The 20,135-nt window shown below is 33.5% G+C and overlaps 1 protein-coding gene across 2 annotated transcripts; it reads right to left on the bottom strand.

Moving 5' to 3' along the window:
* Positions 1–506: 506 nt before the first annotated feature.
* Positions 507–9,418, bottom strand: LOC123206079. 2 transcript variants are annotated; one of them, XM_044623196.1, is made up of 7 exons: positions 8,174–9,418; positions 7,744–7,824; positions 7,264–7,608; positions 7,085–7,155; positions 6,914–7,003; positions 868–1,596; positions 507–747 (listed from the first exon to the last, which is right to left on the bottom strand). In XM_044623196.1, the coding sequence occupies exons 1-7, from the start codon at positions 8,280–8,282 to the stop codon at positions 685–687; spliced, it is 1,488 nt and encodes a 495-aa protein (XP_044479131.1). In that variant the 5' UTR covers positions 8,283–9,418; the 3' UTR covers positions 507–684. The 2 variants fall into 2 exon arrangements, with proteins under 2 accessions (XP_044479131.1, XP_044479130.1); XM_044623195.1 differs by having other exon boundaries at positions 7,085–7,608; positions 8,174–9,417.
* Positions 9,419–20,135: the final 10,717 nt, after the last annotated feature.

Consider the following 20,135-nt stretch of genomic DNA (forward strand, 5'->3'; position numbering starts at 1 on the left):
TGAACTAATAGTTTCAAATCGAAACTGTCAGTTTATAAACTATTACCAGGTCTGGGACAGACCTATCCCATACCGACTTTTATTCACATATTTTTAAAAATTTAGTATAATATTTATAATTTTTTTTGGGCAATGGTCATAGAGGAACCGACAAAGATGAGCCCAGCCAAACATCCTTAACGGAAATTGATGCCATTGATATTCTTAAACCTGACAAAAGAATATAAATTGGGCGACAGACATTGTTTCCCTAAATATAAACTAAACTAAACCTTTTCTTTTTCAGTGTACCCAAAGTGTAACACATATATTTACTTATTTATGTCTGTTTATTTGCATGTTATATATGCATGTATAAATTGGATGATGGACATTATTTCCCCAAATATAAAAATGTAATGTGTTTATAATGATTTTATATATATACATACATATATACATACATACATATATATATATATATATATATATATATATATATATATATATATATATATATATATATATACCCGTCACAGGAAAAAACTGGGAAGAGAAACCCCAACTATCACTATTTTTATCTTCAACACCGAAACAAAACCAATTCGCCAAACCTTTGTACCTCTTTAAAATACCAAGAACGCAAACCACATTTTCTTTCTTTCAACTCACACAAAGCACCGCCACTGCATCCATCCTGTGGGTTTAAATGGCCTGGTTGGCCAACATTCCATGGGGAAGCTTTGAGGATGGTCTCAATTTCATGTACTGTAATGGAACAACAAAAATCCAAAGTTACACCTCCATGCCTGCTTGTACAAAATGTGTATGACAATATAGACAATCACCCACCAAAGAGAACAAGTTGATAAAAAGAAGAGATGTTACCTCCTTAACAAAAGCGCTTATCTCCTCCTCCGTAAGGCCTTCATCTTCACCAGCATTTTCCTCCCAACCAAGTGATCGCAAAAAGGCAGCCTCTTCTTCATCAGGATCAAGAACCATATCAGGGCTTGAATGTTTCTCTCCATTACCAAGACAGACCCAAGATCCAACATAAGCACTGTCATCGTGACTTATTCCGCCACCATTGTTGGTTGACAATGGGGAAGAATCCGATGATGGGGCATCTCCAACCTTCACAGGAACAGATTCACCAGCATCTTCTGTGACAATTTCACCAGATTTTTCTGACACAGAGGAATCTGGGACAGCAGAAGTAGAGTTAGTAGAAGATTTTTTCTTCAAGAGATTGAAAAAATCATTCCTGCTCTGAGCTTGAGATGGTCTCTTCTCAATGGTTACACATAGAGGACCGGAACTGCTTTTTGGGCTGTTGCCTGAGCTCCTCAAAAGAGCAGAACCAGAAGGAGATGAAGTGCCATGTGGACTAATCACTACTTTACTCACATTAGTGGGACTTAAACAATTCTTTGTGGTTAAAGAGACACTGTTCAGCTCTCGTGAAGGCTTGAGGACACAGAGCCTGGCTTCATTATATGTTTTTGGATTATCAGATCTTACAGGGCCCCCATGTATGTGATTGATAGTGTGTAATGGATGATGCTGCTGCTGTGGCACAACCTTAGCTTTTGATTTCTCAGAAGGGCTGACCACCTAAAAGTTCAAATAAAAGAATAAGCCAACTAGCCAGTATCTAATACACAAATGATCAAAATTAAAAGTTAATAAGACACCCATAGGCCATAAGAATACAAATTAATAAGCATTCATTTTAAAAGTAGCCCAGTCTAATTCAAACTATCAAACTACATAAAGCAAGTGCTTCAACTAAGAACTGGAAAATGACAAAAGGCTTATTGAAATAAAAACTGGGAAATTGAATAATTCTTGCTTGATTTTATTCATAAAGAAGAAATAGTTTACAATAAATTAGGTCCTAGAAAATCAGGCTAAATTAGAAAAGAATCAACCTAAACTAAGAAATAATAAAATATAAAATATATACTATAATTAATTTGACATTTTACCCCTAAACTTGAGAATACATATTTTCTATTCCCAACTTGGATTTTTGTTGATTTAACATGCTTTTTTGAATAGATATTCCATCTCTGTCAAAAAAGACAATCTGGTGAGAAAAGGTCCAAATCAGGTGAGATTTTTTTTAAAGATTCTTGTTGTCAATGCAGCTCTATGGTTGTTGTGATGATAAATTATTAACTCATAAAGAAGATGATAAGTGTACCGAATTGATAAACTTATCTTTCCATGTAGGTGATGATATGAGTGTGTCAAACTGATAAACTCATTTTTTTCATGTAGGTGACAATGTGAGTATGCCGAATTAGTGAACTCATCTTTCCATGTAAGTGATAACGTGAGTATGCTGAATGGAAATATCAGCAAGAAAACTTGGCATCGATACTATGAAAAAGAACTAAGAAATTGAATAATTCTTGCTTAATTTTATTCATAGAGAATAAGCAAAAATATACACAGTTTGCAATAAATTTGGTCCTAGAAAATCAGGATAAACTAGGAAAGAATCCAGCTAAACTAGGAATGAATAACATATTAAACATATAACGTATTTAATTTAAAATTGTATCCCTAAACTTCCAGGGATTTATTTTTGTTTTTCAACACTTTTTACGGTGATCACAATTATGTGGTGATAAAATCCCAAGAAAAAAAATTAAAATTATGATATGGAAAGGAATTATCACAATGAAACCCAAGTTCACCATCTTCATAGCAACTTCAACCTTACCCATAGAGCTTCAAACCCATTATGTTAAAGATTTAGCTACCCCACAATGAATAAATGGGTGATTAGAAGTTTATTCATCTTTCGAAATGGAAAAAGATCTTCTATCTGGTAAGGACAATTAGAACCCAATCATAAACTTCCATGACACTTTCTTATACTTCATCATTTTATTAAGTTCAGAAGGCAATATGGGGCAATTCAACACCAACAATACTTACAGAGATTCTAAAAGAATATGATAAAACTCTCATCACCACACCAAAGCATGGACATCATGAAATCAAATGGTGTAAAAGGCATGATCCAAGAAAAATCTAGACCACCATGTCATTGGATGTGATTGGGACTTCAGTAGAAACAGTTAGTGTGAAAATAAAAGGAAGAGAGAGAATTGTGTAGATTAGAAAAAGAATTTAGACTTTTTTCCTTGAGTATTGTTACCCTCTGAAGATGACTGGCCTCTAGAAATCCAGGATTGTGTTTGGTTTATGGAATTAATTTTGATTGTGGCTTTGTGAGAGAATTGCAGTTGTTAGGACTTGATTTTCCATCAATACAAATATCTTTCATCTTCTTCTTTTCTTAAATTGTTCTTATCTTCATGATAATATGGTTGACTGAATTTTATTTGCTTCAATATTGTATTCTGCTTTCTAAGCTCAATGCCCTGACTTTAATATTGATTCATCTGTGAGTTTCGCTAAGTTTATTCTTTTTGTGAGTTGTTGAGGTATGGAAAACTAAATTGGACATGTCGATTGTTAGTTGTAGTGAACCTTGGATGACTTCAAGGATATTGATCATGGACTGTAGCATGTGGTGTTTAAGGAAAAATCGAACATGTACATGTACGTATCAAATTGGTATCAGAGCATTACGATTTTAAGAAGGGAAGAAGCTAATATGATTCATGAAGAAAATAGAAGATGAAGGTTTGTTTGATGACTAACACAATTAGAAATCCAAACAATGGGTATGAATGGAATTTGTCCCCCTTATGAAAGAATAGAATAATCAAATCATGACTTTGAATGCAAGTCACAGGCGGTTCTCATTGTAAAACTCCCATCACCACACCAAAACATTGACATCAGGCAACCTGAGGGTGTGATCCAAGAAAAATCTGGAAGGCCAGGTGGTTGGATGTGACTGGGACTTGATTAGAAACCGTTTTAATGTGGAAATAAAAGGGAGAGAAAGAATTGTGTAGATTAGACAAGAATCTAGATTTTTCTTCAAGTATTGTTATCCTCCAGAGAGGACTAGCCTCTAAAAAGCCAGGATTGTGTTTGGTTTATAGAGTTAATTTTGATTGTAGCTTTGTGAAAGAAGTGTGGTTGTAAGTACTTGATTTTCCATCAACACAGATATCTTTGGTCTTCTTTACCCTTGAATTGTTCTCAGCTGCTCATGATAATGCGGTTGACTGAATTTCACTTACTTCAATACTGTATTCTGCTTTCTAGGTTCACTGCCATGCCTTTAATATTGATTCATTTGTGAGTTTGGCTGAGTTTATCTTCTTGTGAGTTGCTGAGGTGTGGAAAATTTGGTTGGAACTGTGGATCGTTAGCTTTGGTGAAGCTTGGATGGTGTTTTGAGGAAAAATTGAACAGGTACTTATCAGACTAAAATTAAACAAGACCTCCAAAACAATAAACAAGTAGAGAAACAAAGAAATCACAACCTTAATATCACCCATCAATTATATTTTCCCTTAAAAAAATGTCATCTGTACTTAACAAATATAGCATGACAAGAAGCACTTTTACAGGCTAGCTGTTAAGAATTATCTACAAGTCTGCAATTCTGAGTATATTCTTAGCACTAGGCAGAGCCAAAATCATGACCTATCTATCTATCTCTCCCCAAGGAAGCGTCTTCAAACTCTGATTCCATAATTAAAAAGAAACATGATATTCTAACACTAACTTTTAACTAGATTCTCACTATACTCCTTGATTTTCCACCTGCATTTGTTAATGTAGGTTCATCGATTAACTAGTACATTATCGAGAAATTGACAAACAATATATACTTTTTCTATCCACAGTAATCTAAACAAATATCGGCTCTATCATACAAACTCCCAACTTCACAACAGGTACTATCCTACTTCATCATTTAACATGGATAAAAGGATTTGTAAATTAATTCAAAAAGCGAACAAATAGATGACTTTGACACACTTGAGCATGCAACGACAGGTGTGCACAAGAACAGGCACACCACCAATATGCTCATGCACTATGAATACACAGGAAAAATTTAGATATTCAATAAAGCATGAATAACAGTCATTCATTGCTAAAGTTCTTTAGCAAAAAAAATAGACAAAACCAACTGCACCCCTCCCTAATGATGAATAAATGTCATGCATTTAAAGATTGATAATCACATTCAAAACAATTTTTTATCAGAAACCTTATTTCAGGTAGCACCATCTCCTCTGACTCTATGACCGATAGAATGACTTTAAAATTGTTTAACATCTAAATTTTAATTTAACAAGTCATGGGCTCAGATGTGGGCACATAGTGCAAGATGGGAAAATAAACACAAGGAGCACCAACTATTTTCTCCCTTCTTCACACAGAACAGGGGCAATAAAATTAACAGAATAATTTATGTAGCACTGGCACTTAAAACATAAAAGAGATTTATAGTTTCTAATTAAATTGAATTTAGAATCTTACCTTACAAATAAAAGCAAGCAATAATAAACTCATCAAAATAAAATAAATAAGTGATATATATATTCAAAATCAGTAAAACACTTGTGAAATGTTTGTCAAAGCAAAATATTTCCCAATGCAAATTTTCTAAGTAAAACCTACACACATGAAAGCCAACTAACGGGCCTTTCTATCATAAGAATAAGAAAGAGAGTCTTCCACAACAAAATAAAAATTTACACTCACATAATATATGTGTGGATCCAGCTGCCACACCAAAGTTGTAAAGTTGTGAAGAGATTAAAACCCTTTCTCTCATTAATCTCTTCACAGCTTTAAAGCTAGATCCACAGGGTAATAAGTGGCTACTGTGCCATGCCAGGCAGAGGAACAACCACTGCACCATGTGAGCATGAGGGTGGGGAAAGAGCCACCCACTTAATTAATTCACACAGCTGTCAGCCATGCACATGCTTGAACAACTCGTGGCAGCCACACCATGCCTAGCCATGTTGAAGCGTGGTTTTATATTTAGGAATCAAAATGTATAAAAGACACATCAAAATGGAGCTCTAACACCAGGATAAACCATCAATTACCATGAAAAATGAGGCAATAATTAGCAAGAAGCTAATTGCACTTAATTACAGGGCCAGCAATTGGTCAACTTTGTATTCCAAATTAGCTAATAAAAACTGGAGTCACATAAGAGTTAATTAAAAAGGAAAATCGCTCATATTTGTTAGACAAAGGTAATTTCCAGAATAAGTCATCACTTCTTCTACATGACATTAAATTGTTTTGATATTGAGAAACAACTGATAATAGAGATTTTCCAGTTGCAATTGACTAATTAAACCATACTCTTTAGGTCAAGATACAAAGTAACTTGCACTGAATCATACAAAACATAGGCACAAAGAAATGGCATACAGATGTTTTATGTATTTACCATATCAGAAGTAAAAAACATATAAAGTGTATAACAACGAGCATATCAGTTTATTAGTAAGATCACTGATTGATTAGCATACAACTTTGTTTATCCACATAGGCATCACTGGTGAAGGACACTAGTATTTGCACTGAACAATTGGGAGAGGTTTCCAAGTAAAATATAAAATTTACTCCAAACTGATATTACAGAGCACATTATGTGACATCTCTCAACCATATTTTATGATTATCCACAAAACTTTAAAATGTTCAATTCAACTGAAAATGACGATGATTGCTATGAGAGTAATAAATATGTTGACAACAATAAAGACTGAAAGGCTAGTCAGTACCAAGCAATTGTGCTATTCACACTGTCAGAAAAGAAGTATTAACAAATTCAAGATTCAAGATATCTAGTCTACGCCCTAACTCAACACAATATTTAAGCCTTACAAGGGAAATATGATTATAGTATTCTCACTAAAGTCCATCATGAAGACTACCAAATGTGCAAAGGAAATCTTTAAAAAAAATTACACGTAAAAAAGTGGAAGACTACAATAAAAAAAGGCCATTCAGCTCTTACCAAAGTTTTAGGCATTGATGGAGTCATGGGAATTAGTTGCCTTGATTGCTTAATAGCCAACTCTTCAAGCCTATGAGTTCCAACAGACAACTACAAAACAACATGACAACATGTTAGCATGAATATTTGTTCTCACAAATGCCTATAAATGCAGAAATATATCAAAGTTACCTGGGGAAGTGTTTGAGCTCGAGAAGGACCTTGAACCAATGTTTCAGCCATATTGAGTCCCACTGATAGAGCTGGAAACACAGAAGCTGAGGTTACAGAAACATTTTGCTGCATAGATGTAGTAGTATTGTTTCCCATAATCACTGGTACCTCTGCTAGTGCAGAAGTCCAGACATCACCTCCAATAGTCTGTGCTGTCTGAATGGCAGTACTCAATCCAGGAGATGAGACTCTTCCAATTTCTGGGCCACCTTGTCTCTCTTTAACTCCAAGTGAAGGGAAGTCCCGTTCAAAAGCAATTTTGTCCACATTGCTAACAACAGTACTGCGGTTAAAGAAACCATTGCCATTGGTGTAACTGCTTCTATTGGAATTGGTCAAGTGACTTGCTACCTTCCTTGGCCACATGTCACCCTGTTTTCCAGTCATTGGCAGCGAACCTTGCAATTTTTCTTTCTTGAACCTACTTAGTAAGATGCTACCCAGTGAATCAGGAAGTTCATAGTGCTGTTGATCCCCCAAACCTGATTTATATGTATCACAATGATTGTTAATGTCCTCCCAATCCCTATCACAATAACTTCTACCAAAACTAATAAATGATGGCAGGTGAGTAGAACCATTACTACTGGTACTCTGGCGAAAATAAGTAGACCTACCAGAAGCAACTGTGGGGCCTATATCATAGTCACTACTCAGAGATGACTTATTCCTTTCATGCTTCAACACAAAGTGACCATCTACAAAAAAGAAACATCATTAGGATATTTATCTGAATGTCAATCAGAAAGCTCAAATTAATTCAATATGATAGCTAAAATGAATATGAAACGGCATGCAAAAATATAATTTTATTCCGTAGCACGTGGGAAATTAAGCATCTAGATGATGACACTCAGAACAGAATTTGAGATACTTTTTTAATAAACATCAATAAACCCCTTAAAGCTGCAAAAGCCTTAACAAGACACCCGTAAACCATAAAACATTGAATAGAGGTTCAAATTTTCATCAATCATTTCCATCCTTAACTTCAACTGCAGCCAAACATTAGGTGAATAATTCTATAAGTCAAGTAAACAAGTTTACCAGGATACAAATTCTGTGACCCGAAAGGCTGGCTTGCACGGCCACCACCAGTAACAGTTCCGCTGTTTTTCAACCATTCTGGCACTAAAGCAGGCTCACTTCTTTCCATCACGAGTACAAAACATGATCACATAGAAGAAAACCCAAAAAAAAATAATAATAACTCTTCTTCCTCGTAAGTTCACTAAACTGCAACTTTCAGTTTCTTCGGAAACCCAATAAATTTCACCTTCAACCCACTCTCCGTTTCTTAAAATCCCACTCACATCCGCGTACTAAATACAAAAACGATTTGGATCAATAAAAATTCTGAAACCCCAAATTTTCCTAAATGTTCTGTACACTGAAAAAATTAGGGTTTCTATGTTCTCACTGTACACTTTTACTCCTTTACCCAACAAATTCTTGAGCCAAAAACAACTTCAATTAATAAATCAATCAACCAACCAACCAATCAACCAATTAAGTCAAAAACTAGAGCGTTCCTCTTAATCATGTTAAGAAAAAGAACTTAAATTCCAAAGGGCTTCTCCAAAAAACAATTTCGTCCAAATAAAAATAAATGAATTCTGTTAGAAATGCTAATTCTAGGGTTCTTCAGAGAACAATGAAGACTCTCATCCCTGCCAAACGAAACCAATATAGGTCTCAGAACACTCTTACCCTTACCCTTTCAATAATGAAGAACAAAACAATGCAATGCAACAACTACTATATAAACTCATTCTTCTAAAAAATCAAACAACTCAAAGAAACCTAAACTATTCCAACCCAAATCACTGTACTCCCCAAAAGCAAATAATAATTCTTTGAGAGAAAATTTGGATGATAATTTCCGGCAATTGCGGTAACTAACCCTCAACTGGATTAGAACCAACCCAGAACCAACACAACAAAAGAGATGAAACTAAATAGTACGCCTGCCAACGCCGGGCGTTTCAACTACTATGAACTTCAATTCATCGAAAGGAAATGGCAAACAGTTTTTTATATATTTAAAAGGGTAAAAACTGAGTGTTGGGAGAAACAATTACTGATAAAGCGCACCACAGGGAAGATAAAGAGACAAGAAAATGGAATTCTTATAGAAAAGAGGAGGAAGTGTTTGTGTTCAGTTTTTCTTGTTTTCTTGGGTATCAACAGACGGCTGGGTTTGTCCTTCTACGATGCTGTTTCTTTCGAATAGTCACATGTCATGAGGGTCGGGGCGTTCAGCATGGGCGTCCCGCAATTTGTGGGTGGCACTCGCCCTAGAAGCTATGTGGGTTGTACCGTACCGTGGGTCTTAGAGTTAGACTCGTTATATGGGTCTAGTTTACACAATTGACGAAAAATATTAAAAAAGTAATTAAAAATAATAAATAAATATAATAGCGGGTTGCTGCACGTAAACCACCCAGCCGAAGATCTACAAAGGGGTGGCCTAGAGCCTAGAGCCTTCAGCCTTGCCAGGCCGCGGATTGGCATGACCAACAAGGTTCGCCTTTTGACAAGCTTTAACACAACACAATGAGAATTCAACATAGTGTGGTATAGTTCACGGACGCATCTAATATATGTACGCACAAATATCCCCTATAAAGGTTATGTAATTATCAGTATTATATAATATGTAATATATATCATGTAATATATATAAAAAATAATACATATTTTAAATTATATCAAAATTTGATATGATACAATATATATCATTGAAGTTAGTGTCCTAAAGTCAATCCTTATGATAATACAAATTTATTAATAAAAATCATATTTGTAATTTTTCATTGTTTTCTTTCTATCTATTATAACATATTAATTAATATATACTTAGACAAATGTTATAAGAATAATTGAATCAGGCGAGAGGATCAGTGCATGACACTTGTTCATGATTACCTTATGTGTACATTAAGTGAGTATTATAAAAACATTTGTAACGTTGTTATTCCCATGACCAAGGGTACGGGTAATAATCATAGAATTATCATAGTGTTAAACAGTCTCATTGAAAAACGATAACAGTTCTCACGTGTCAAAATTGTTTCTTGATAACTTGGTACAACAAATAGGTATACATTGTAGACAATTCTCACGCCTTAAGTGTTTATTGAAAATATTCTCTTAGTGAACGAAGATACATGTAATTCTTAGACTTAAGGTCATTAGATCGTCTTGCATAAAGATCGATATGGTTTAACATCAATCCAAAATAGTATAATCAAATGATTACCAGAAAGATGACGATTGGTCATATTGAGATCTGTACGAAGCAATAGTAGATCAATAAAGGATTCGTCACTTTCAATCATGGAATTTGATATCTTAGTTAAGATTTACTAATATATGTCAATGATCAACTAAATCTGTGTTCACAATTGGATTAAGTTGATATTTGATTCAATATTATTCGGTCATTGATAGAAATCAGTTTATGTAATTCAGAGACCCTTGAGAGAGACACTTAATCTATCCCTCACCTCGAAGAGATATCATATGATGAAATAATCAAATTGTATAAGTAACCGTATTATTAACAAGTTAAAAAAAGTCACACGTTGACCTCTATTAACTAGGTAGTCATGATGTCTTACTAAAGACCATTCTTAATCCATGTTTAAATGAATGTTGAATTGAAAGTTTAACATGAATTCGAACATTATCGACTTAGTGGGGAGCCTATGGTCACACATAAAAAGACTCTATGAACTCTGGCAGTATAAGGATTGTCTAAATTAGATTCAATTCAAATTTCGAATAGAGAATCAAGAATCTTGGAAGGATCTATGGACTTGAAACATATTGTATTGTATTTTAGGCCTTTACTGTAATAATCATAAAGGCTAAGGGTGTTTGCAAAAATAGATAGGATTAAGTTGGATTGACTCAAATCCACATTCAAATTAGCTAATGATAGGATTTTATCATATTTTGATTGATGTTGAAATCTTATGATTTTGGGTTGAATGTCAAAAATCATGGAGAATTGATTTGGGAATATACGCGTTGACCAAAAGATAGCTTACATGGGCTATGCATGTACATGTATGGGTGGAAATTATTCCACTCGTACAATGTACACCTGAGGCACACATGCCCCCAAGGGTAAATGTTTATCATGTACGGGTGGGACTTGTCTCACCCGTACATGGTACACTAGCAAAAGGTTTATCTCCTTAGTGTACATGGTTACCATGTATAGGTGATACATGGTAACTAGGGAGAAGTTTATCTCCTGAGTGTACATGGTTACCATGTACAGGTGGGACTTATCCTACCCATACATGGTCCACTAGGGAAAGATTTATCTCTCGGGTGTACATGGTTTACATGTATGGGTGGAAATTATCCCACCCACACATGACACACCTGAGAGAGTTAAGTCTCGAAGGTGCATAGGCAAACCCTCTAGACATATATAAGTCTCAGAATGGGGGCCTATGTGTCATGTATGTGCCTTATATATATATATATATATATATATATATATATATATGTACACACACACACACACACATATATATGTATGTGTGTGTATATACATATATGTGTGTGTGTACATATATATGTATGTATATACACACACATACATATATATGTAAACACACACACACACACACATATATATATGTATGTATGTATGTATGTATGTATGTATGTATGTATACATACATACATACATATATGTATACATACATACATATATGTGTATATATATATACATATACACATATACATTTACCCTAGCCATCAAACGTTGAAAGCCTTTATTCACCTCTATCATTATAAAACTATATTCAAGCTCTAACATGTTTCAAGTACAGTCAAGTCTCATTCTAAATTGTTGTTTTATATGGATGCTAAAGAGTAGACCTTTTACTTGGTTCTAAAAGCATGACTTCGTAACCTCTCGCCATCAAAGAAAAATGAAAGAGTTGTCAATGTAAGTATATCAAAAACACCTTATGCATGTCATTCACATATTTGTAAATTAATCTTACTATAGGGATACTCTAGAAAGAGGTTTTGTGGAGTGTATGTGTTATTAAATTAAAATTTTAATTTGTTATTCTGCTACCGAAGATTGCAAAATCCCTACATACATATCGTACAATACAACACGTATAGATCCATATCGGTAAAATTAACGATACGAACCGATACACCTTTTAAACTAAATTAGGCATGTAATTAGGGTGGATACAAATTGGGCAAAGCTCAAACACCCCTTGCCTTGAGTTTGGCTTAAATATAACATAATTTGATTTGGTTCAATTTGAATTTAAGGTTTGAATTCATGACTTGATTTGATTTGGATTTATAGTTTGAATCGATTGTTCAAATCTGTAGTTCGAATTCATGGCTCGAGTTCATGGCTCATTGACAAAAAAAATATTATTTTGCCAAATAATAGACAAAACTGTTGGTTGCAACCAAACTTGAGTCAAATCAAACGAAACACCCTCTAGGTTTGGTTTAAAAAACAAATAAAATCTTCTGATCCGAATTTAACTCAAATTCAAATTAAACAAATTTGAGTCAAACCAAACTGAGTCGAGCTAGCTTTTGAGACTGAGCTGACATAATTCAGATGTATCTCAAAACTAAGGCACACAATTGAATCTATTTTCCTTTATCAAGTAAAAATGATTTAATTATTGTAATTAGGTATTTAATATATAACTATATATTTTATTTATTTTTCTATTGTATTTCTTATTTTGCATGATGAAATTTAATTATAATTCTTAATTTATATTCTTTTTTTACTAAGCTAGTAAGAATTTGATAAAATGATTTTAGTGTTTTATTTATGTTTTGGAAACATTGGTGACATTAAATTGAAGTGGAAACCAAAATGAAAAATATAACAAAAAAAATTTTAATTTAATTTTTAGAATTTTTAATATTTTTTATTTTAAAAAAGATGTATTATACAAAGTGAGATGATACATAATACAAAAAATTAAGTTTTAGAAACACAATATGATACACGATTTGACTATCAAAATTATAAATTTTTCAATTTCAAACTCAAGCTTATGCGCTAGCTCTAAGCCTGAACATGAAGCATTATGGTATAAAAGGGACGTGACCTTTAGATCCCATTAGTTTCTCACATTGTCATATACATCGCTTATATATTTTTAAAAAGGGAAATTAAAGTAATTGGCCAAAAATGTCTTACTTATCTGCAATGACCAAAATACCTTTATATATAAAACAAGAATTTTACATATTCCTTCTCAAATTTCCCTTGGTACACTGTTGAAAATCGAAGAAATTCACAAGTCTCCCACAGAACTCTTATGACATAGCATCCCTTCGTGTTTTTTATCAATTTATTGTTAGAATTATTACAATTTGATGAAGATTTTGAGCGTTGAATGTTTTAGGGTTTCAATTTTGAACGATGCATAAAATGTATTGATTCTTGATTGTTTTGGTTAAAATTTGATTTATGTTGAAATTAGAGGCTGAAATGATGATTTTGACAGAAAAATGCATTAGTTTGGCTAGAGATCTGACCTAGAAGACCTTTGGATTCCCCCGGGTGAATTAAATCTCACTTGGGCTGAAACGACAGCTTGTGGGATCGAGGTGAAATTTCACTTTTTTAAAAAATTAGGACCCAATAAAGGAGGGGGAAATTTTACAGTAACCTGGGGGGTGATCTGTGGAACACGGGAAATACGGGGGGTGGGAAAAATACACTTTTTCGAAACTATAGGACCTATTGGAGATTAGAAAATTGATAAGGGGGTAAAGGAAAACTATAAGACCTGTGTGAGAGTAGAAAATACATAAGGGAGTACATTGATATTTTTCACACCTAAAGTTTTTCGACGTGTAGTTTTTGAATTTTATATCTGTTTTTCCTATTGTAAGGTTTTTCAATATATAGTTTTCAAATTTGAAGTCTGTTTTTAGATTTTTGTGTTTTCCTAGGCTTGTTACAATGTAATTATTAAATTTCAAATTGATTTTTCAGTTTTTGTCATACTAAGCTAATTCAACATTTAATTTTCGAATTTTATGTCTGTTTTTCCTATTTAGGGTTCTTGGACGTGTCATTTTTGAATTTCATGTTTGTTTCTTTATTTTTGTGCTTTCTAGGCCCTTTTTTTTATGTAATTTCTGAATTTCAATTTGATATTTTGGTTTTTTTGTTTCTAAGCTTTTTCAACATTTAGTTTTCGAAATTCATATCTATTTTTTTATTTTTAGTCATTTTAGGATATTTCGACTCGTATTTTTTAGATTTCCGAATAATTTTTTGCTTTTTGACTTTTTAGGGCATCTCAATGTGTAAATTTTGAATTTTAATTTTGTTTTTTCGATATTTGTCATTTTAAGGTTTTTGGACATATAGCTTCCAAAATTTCATCCAAGTTTTTAATTGTTATCATTCAGTGTATTTTCATATGTACTTTTCGAGTTTTAGATCAATTTTTTAATTTTTATTATTTTAGGGTATTTTCACTTGTAAGTTTTGAATTTTGAGTGATTTTTTGGTTTTTGACATTTTAGGATATTTTTATATGTAGTTTTCGAATTTTAATTTTGTTTTCTGATATTTGTAAGTGTAATTTTCAAATTTTAGTTTAGTTTTTTTATTGTTGTTATTCTGGGATATTTCAACATGTACTTTTCAAATTTCAGTTTGACTTTTTAGTTTTTGTCATTTTAGGGTATTTCAACGTTTAGTTTTCAAAATTTAAGGTTGTTTTTTTACTTTTGTTGGTTTAAGATATTTTGACTCGTACTTTTCAGATTTATAAGCGACTTTTTGGTTTTTGGCATTCTTAAGTATTTCAACGTGTAGATTTCAAATTTCAATTCCCTTTTTTTAATATTTGTCATTTCTAGGTTTTTCGACATGTAGTTTTCAAATTTTAGAGTAGTTTTTCGATTATTGTTATTCTGAAATATTTTGACATGTGCTTTTTAAATGTTAGTTTGATTTTTTATTTTTTGTAATTTCAGGGTATTTCAACATTTAGTTTTAAAAATTCAAGGTCTTTTTTTATTTTTATTATTTTAGGATATTTTGACTCGTATTTTTCAAATTTCTAGACAATTTTTCAGATTTTGACATTCTAGGGTATTCCAACATGTAGTTTCGTATTTTATGTTTTTTTTTTTTATATTTGTCATTTCTATATCTGTTTATATATATGTTTTTAATGAAATTCTTATAAATTTTAAAATTTTTATAGGATATTTTTCATAAAAGAAAATGTCACGATAACGAGTTAAGAATCTTGGATGAGTCACAATACTTCTGACTACAGGTTATATGTCATGTCTAGTGTACTGTCATTTCGAAGATTAGGTCTACACTAACAGCGGAGCAATTGTGGTGTCATTTTCATATCTGTTGCATTGTTTACATATGGTGTTGTTGAGGAATGATCGACAAAAGAAGATATCTGCAGAGTACCTCCAATTAGTTAATCACTTAGATGAGTTTAATTCCTATCCCTAGGGTGTTCCACTATGGTAGATGATATTTGAGTCGATGTCTTAGGCAAGTGACAGAGTCTACTATAGCCAAATGTCTGACATGTGTAAATATAACATCTATAGATTTCTCGTTGCATTCCAAATAAGTGTATATTTGTTGGTTATCTATATTGATTGACAAGAACAAAAATTAATTTAATTTAACCATTAATATTTATATTGCAGAATTGAATATATGAGATGATGGACACCTTATATAATTAGGCGGATTTGGTTAATGTCCATGTGTCTCAATGGATTTTCAAGTGGCATACACAAGATATACCTGGTTAGAGTCATATGGGCACTATTTTCACTAATGATAAGGTATGTAACTGTTAATTGATTAGTTAATCGATAGCTTGACTATTGCAAATATGTTGAATTATATATCTAAATGAATATAATGATGTCACTTTTTTGCTCCAACTATCACCGATTGAGGAGGCTAAACCATGATATGCAAACATTATTCTATACACGGATATGTCAAATTTTTATTCCTCCTCATCCTTTTCAACACCCCTCTGATAGGAGATAAAGCATCTCCGGTGATGCCACATATTGATATACCAATCAATAGTCTTGAGACACCTGAATAGCCTATTCAATCCCCTATTACGGAACATGTTGCATATCCCCCTGTTATTGAGGCCAGCAAGACCACTCACCTGAAGGATTTTGGCAAGAAAATTAAAATTTTTAATTTATGTTCACATCATATGTAACAATGGTATTGAAAAGTTTACATGGTTTTTCAAGAAATAAAATATATAAACATGTAAACTACTTTGTACCTTGTAATTTGATTTGAAGTTTGGAAGCTTGAATTACTAAAATAAGTGATCTCTTGACTTACACCATTCAAGGAAGAAAAATGGAGAAAGGAGAAGTTTTTCCCGGCAAAGAAGAAGAAGAAAAGGAAAAATGTGCATTTTTCTTTATTTTCTCTCACATTTATTGCATTAAAACTTGATAATTATCAAGTTAAAACACATGCTTAATTCTTATTGGTTGATAAATAAGAGAAATGAGAATTTGACACATGTTAAGTCATTTGTGCCCAAAATTAATCATTTTAACTTTCTAAACAATTTAAAAGGTGTAAAATGACAATTTTGCCCCTTTTCCGAATCTTATTCGAAAAGCATAATTTTTATCCTCGGAAAGTGCTAGCCAACCATGGATAAATATTTTCAGCTTCATAACACCATTTTCTTCCTTGAAATATAGGTGTGACCTTCAAGGTTCATAGTGACGTAGTCGTGGGCCTCATATCGGACGATACGTTTCATTATATCATTATATAACCTAAAACTGTCATTAACCGATATACTTCATTTTTCGCTACAAAATGAAGCTCCTACTGATCATGTGGTATCATCTAGCAATGTCCCATGACCCCTACATCACAATGAAATACAAGCTTCATATAATATCAAATGAACCTTTCTTACTCACACTTACCATGTAGTCCAATCCCTCCGTCATTACATCCCGATTAAACTTGGATTCATGGAATGTCAAAATCCAATATTTAATCTTTTCGAATATCAAGTAATACATCATAACGTGTCACATCGAAACTCTTTTCTTGTGGTCTTTTATCTACACTGGCCAGTGTCTTAGATTTTCATGTTTCTCGATATTCGTATGGGAACTCGGGAGCAGTCGAGCTGACGGATCCTTGTATGATCATCACTTGTCCTCTCACTCAAGCAACATATGATCAAAACGGCTTCTGAACGAGACATGATTAGCTTCGTGATATACACCGTATGAACCATACGTTTCGAAACGAAGCACAACTATGATATCTCAAGTCAAAGGATCTATACACTAGTATGATTCACGATGTATCATTGACTACATATTAATGCCCATGTGATCATCGTTCAGCAGTCACGTTCGATAAACAATATAATAAAATAACCTTTGATCAGTTCTCTAACCATCAAATGGTTCCATTGTTTACCCATGTGTATATCTACCATTTCTAATATCATCCATTGATATACTGTGATGATATAGCACACACCCACTATGCAATACTATTGCCCAAACAAATTGCCTATGTAGGGAACGATTTGATGACGTTTATTAAAACTCATCGGGACCTTTCACATGTCGTATGCATGTAGTTAATATGGATGTAATATACAATTATAACATATATATATATATATATATATATATATATATATATATATATATAAGTGACGTTGAAAACATGTGAAGTATAACAGAACTTTTCTTTTATTAATAATGTATATGCAAGATATACAACCCTTAAAACCAATTAAAGCGATTGGTTTTTAGGGCATATTCTAACAAAAACTCCCACTTGCACTAAAGCCAATCGCTGTAGTACCTAATGCCCATCTTCTCTAGATGCTGGTCCAACAGTTTTTACGTCAGTGCTTTAGTTAGTGGATCTGCAAGATTGTCTGTCGAAGCAATCTTCTGAATGACAATATCTCCAGCTCCAACGAATTCTCTCAAGATGTGATATTTTCGTTGAACATGTTTTGACTTTTGATGCGCTCTTGGTTCCTTTGCTTGTGCAATGGCACCAGTATTGTCATAGAATAGAATTACTGGTTGACTCATCTGAGGAACCACGCCCAACTCTGTGGCGAATTTATGCATCCAAACAGCCTCTTTTGCAGCTTCTGAAGCGGCAATATACTCAGCTTCTGTAGTAGAGTCTGTAGTAGTCGATTGTTTAGCACTTTTCCAACTAACTGCACCTCTATTACAAACAAAAATAAATGCAGACGTAGACTTTCTATCGTCTACATCTGACTGAAAATCAGAATCTGAGTATCCTTTGAGCGTCAACTCTGAACCCCCATAACCAAGTATCAACTCCTTGGTCCTTCTCAAATACTTCAGGATGACTTTTACTGTTGTCCAGTGTCTTTCTCCAGGATTTGACTGATATTTGCTTACTGCACTTACTGCAAAAGCAATGTCTGGTCGTGTACATAACATGACATATATGAGACTACCTACTGCCGAAGCATATGGTACCTCACACATTCGTTGTCGTTCTTCATCAGTCTTTGGACACATATCTTTTGATAGATGTGTTCCATGAGGAAACGGTAGTAGACCTCTCTTAGAGTCTTGCATGTGAAAGCGCTTCAACACTTTCTCTATGTACAACTTTTGAGATAAACCTATTAATCCTTTCGCTCTATCTCTATAGATACGAATACCTAAAATATAGGTTGCTTCTCCAAGATCCTTCATGGAAAAAGATTTCGCTAACCATAGCTTAACATCAGTTATAGTGCCAATGTCGTTTCTAATTAATAATATGTCATCTACATATAAGACTAGGAAAACGACAATTTTATCTCTATCCAATTTATAAACACACGGCTCATCTGGATTTTTAATAAAACCGAATACTCGAATTGTTTCATCAAATCGAATATTCCAGCTTCTTGAAGCTTGTTTTAATCCATATATAGATCGATGTAGTTTACACACTTTATACCTCTTGGTAGCGGATACAAAACCGATTGGCTGTTCCATATAGATATTTTCCTCAATATACCTATTGAGAAAAGCAGTTTTAACATCCATCTGCCATATCTCATAATCATAGTGTGCTACGATGGCTAGGAGAATTCTGATGGATTTAAGCATCGCGACTGGTGAAAAGGTCTCCTCATAATCCAACCCTTGTTTTTAAGTATAACCTTTAGCTACCAATCGAGCTTTATAAGTTTCAATTTTCCATCCTTGCCAATTTTTCTCTTGAAGATCCATTTACATCCGATCGGAACTATTCCATTAGGTGGATCAATGAGCGTCCATACTTGATTGACATTCATAGATTCAATTTCTGAATTCATTGCCTCTAGCCATCTATCGGAGTCAATATCCAATATTGCCTCTTGGTAAGTTTTTGGATCCTCTAGATGCTCAGTTTCTCCCATTAGAAGAGATTCAAAATCTCTTTCTGTCAGAAATCCATATCTCTCGGGAGGTCGAGACACTCTAACAGACTTTCTTATTTGAGCCGTTGTAGTTGGTATAGGTGATTGTATACCTGGAGGATTTACCTGAATAGGCTCGGTTACGGGCTCTCCAGACTCTTCTTTGAGCACAAGTTTCCTTCTTGCACCACCTTCCTCTAAGAACTCTTTTTCAAGAAAATGTGCATTTCTACTGACCATAATTCTTTGATCAGAGTGAAAGTAGAAATAATATCCTAAACTTTCTTTTGGATACCCGATAAACCGACCATTTTCTGCTCGGGACTCCAATTTATCAGTTCTAACCACTTTGACAAATGCAGGACATCCCCAGATTTTCAGGTAGTTTACACTTGGAAGTCTGTCATACCATAATTCGTATGGTGTCTTTTGAATGGACTTCGATGGGGCTTTATTCAACACATGCAGTACTGTCTGAAGAGCATATCCCCATAAATAAACTGGCAAATCAGTAAAACTCATCA

This window comes from Mangifera indica, unplaced genomic scaffold (genome assembly GCF_011075055.1).
Source record: "Mangifera indica cultivar Alphonso unplaced genomic scaffold, CATAS_Mindica_2.1 Un_0023, whole genome shotgun sequence".
Lineage (NCBI taxonomy): Eukaryota > Viridiplantae > Streptophyta > Magnoliopsida > Sapindales > Anacardiaceae > Mangifera > Mangifera indica.

What these genes read in the sequence shown, in the direction of transcription:
- LOC123206079 (XM_044623195.1), bottom strand. Translation starts at nt 8,282, where the DNA reads ATGGAAAGAAGTGAGCCTGCTTTAGTGCCAGAATGGTTGAAAAACAGC. An exon ending in GTCACAGAATTTGTATCCTG is followed by an intron (nt 7,825 to 8,173) that starts GTAAACTTGTTT and finishes TCTTTTTTGTAG; the next exon opens with ATGGTCACTTTGTGTTGAAG. An exon ending in GAGCTCAAACACTTCCCCAG is followed by an intron (nt 7,004 to 7,084) that starts GTAACTTTGATA and finishes GTTGTTTTGTAG; the next exon opens with TTGTCTGTTGGAACTCATAG.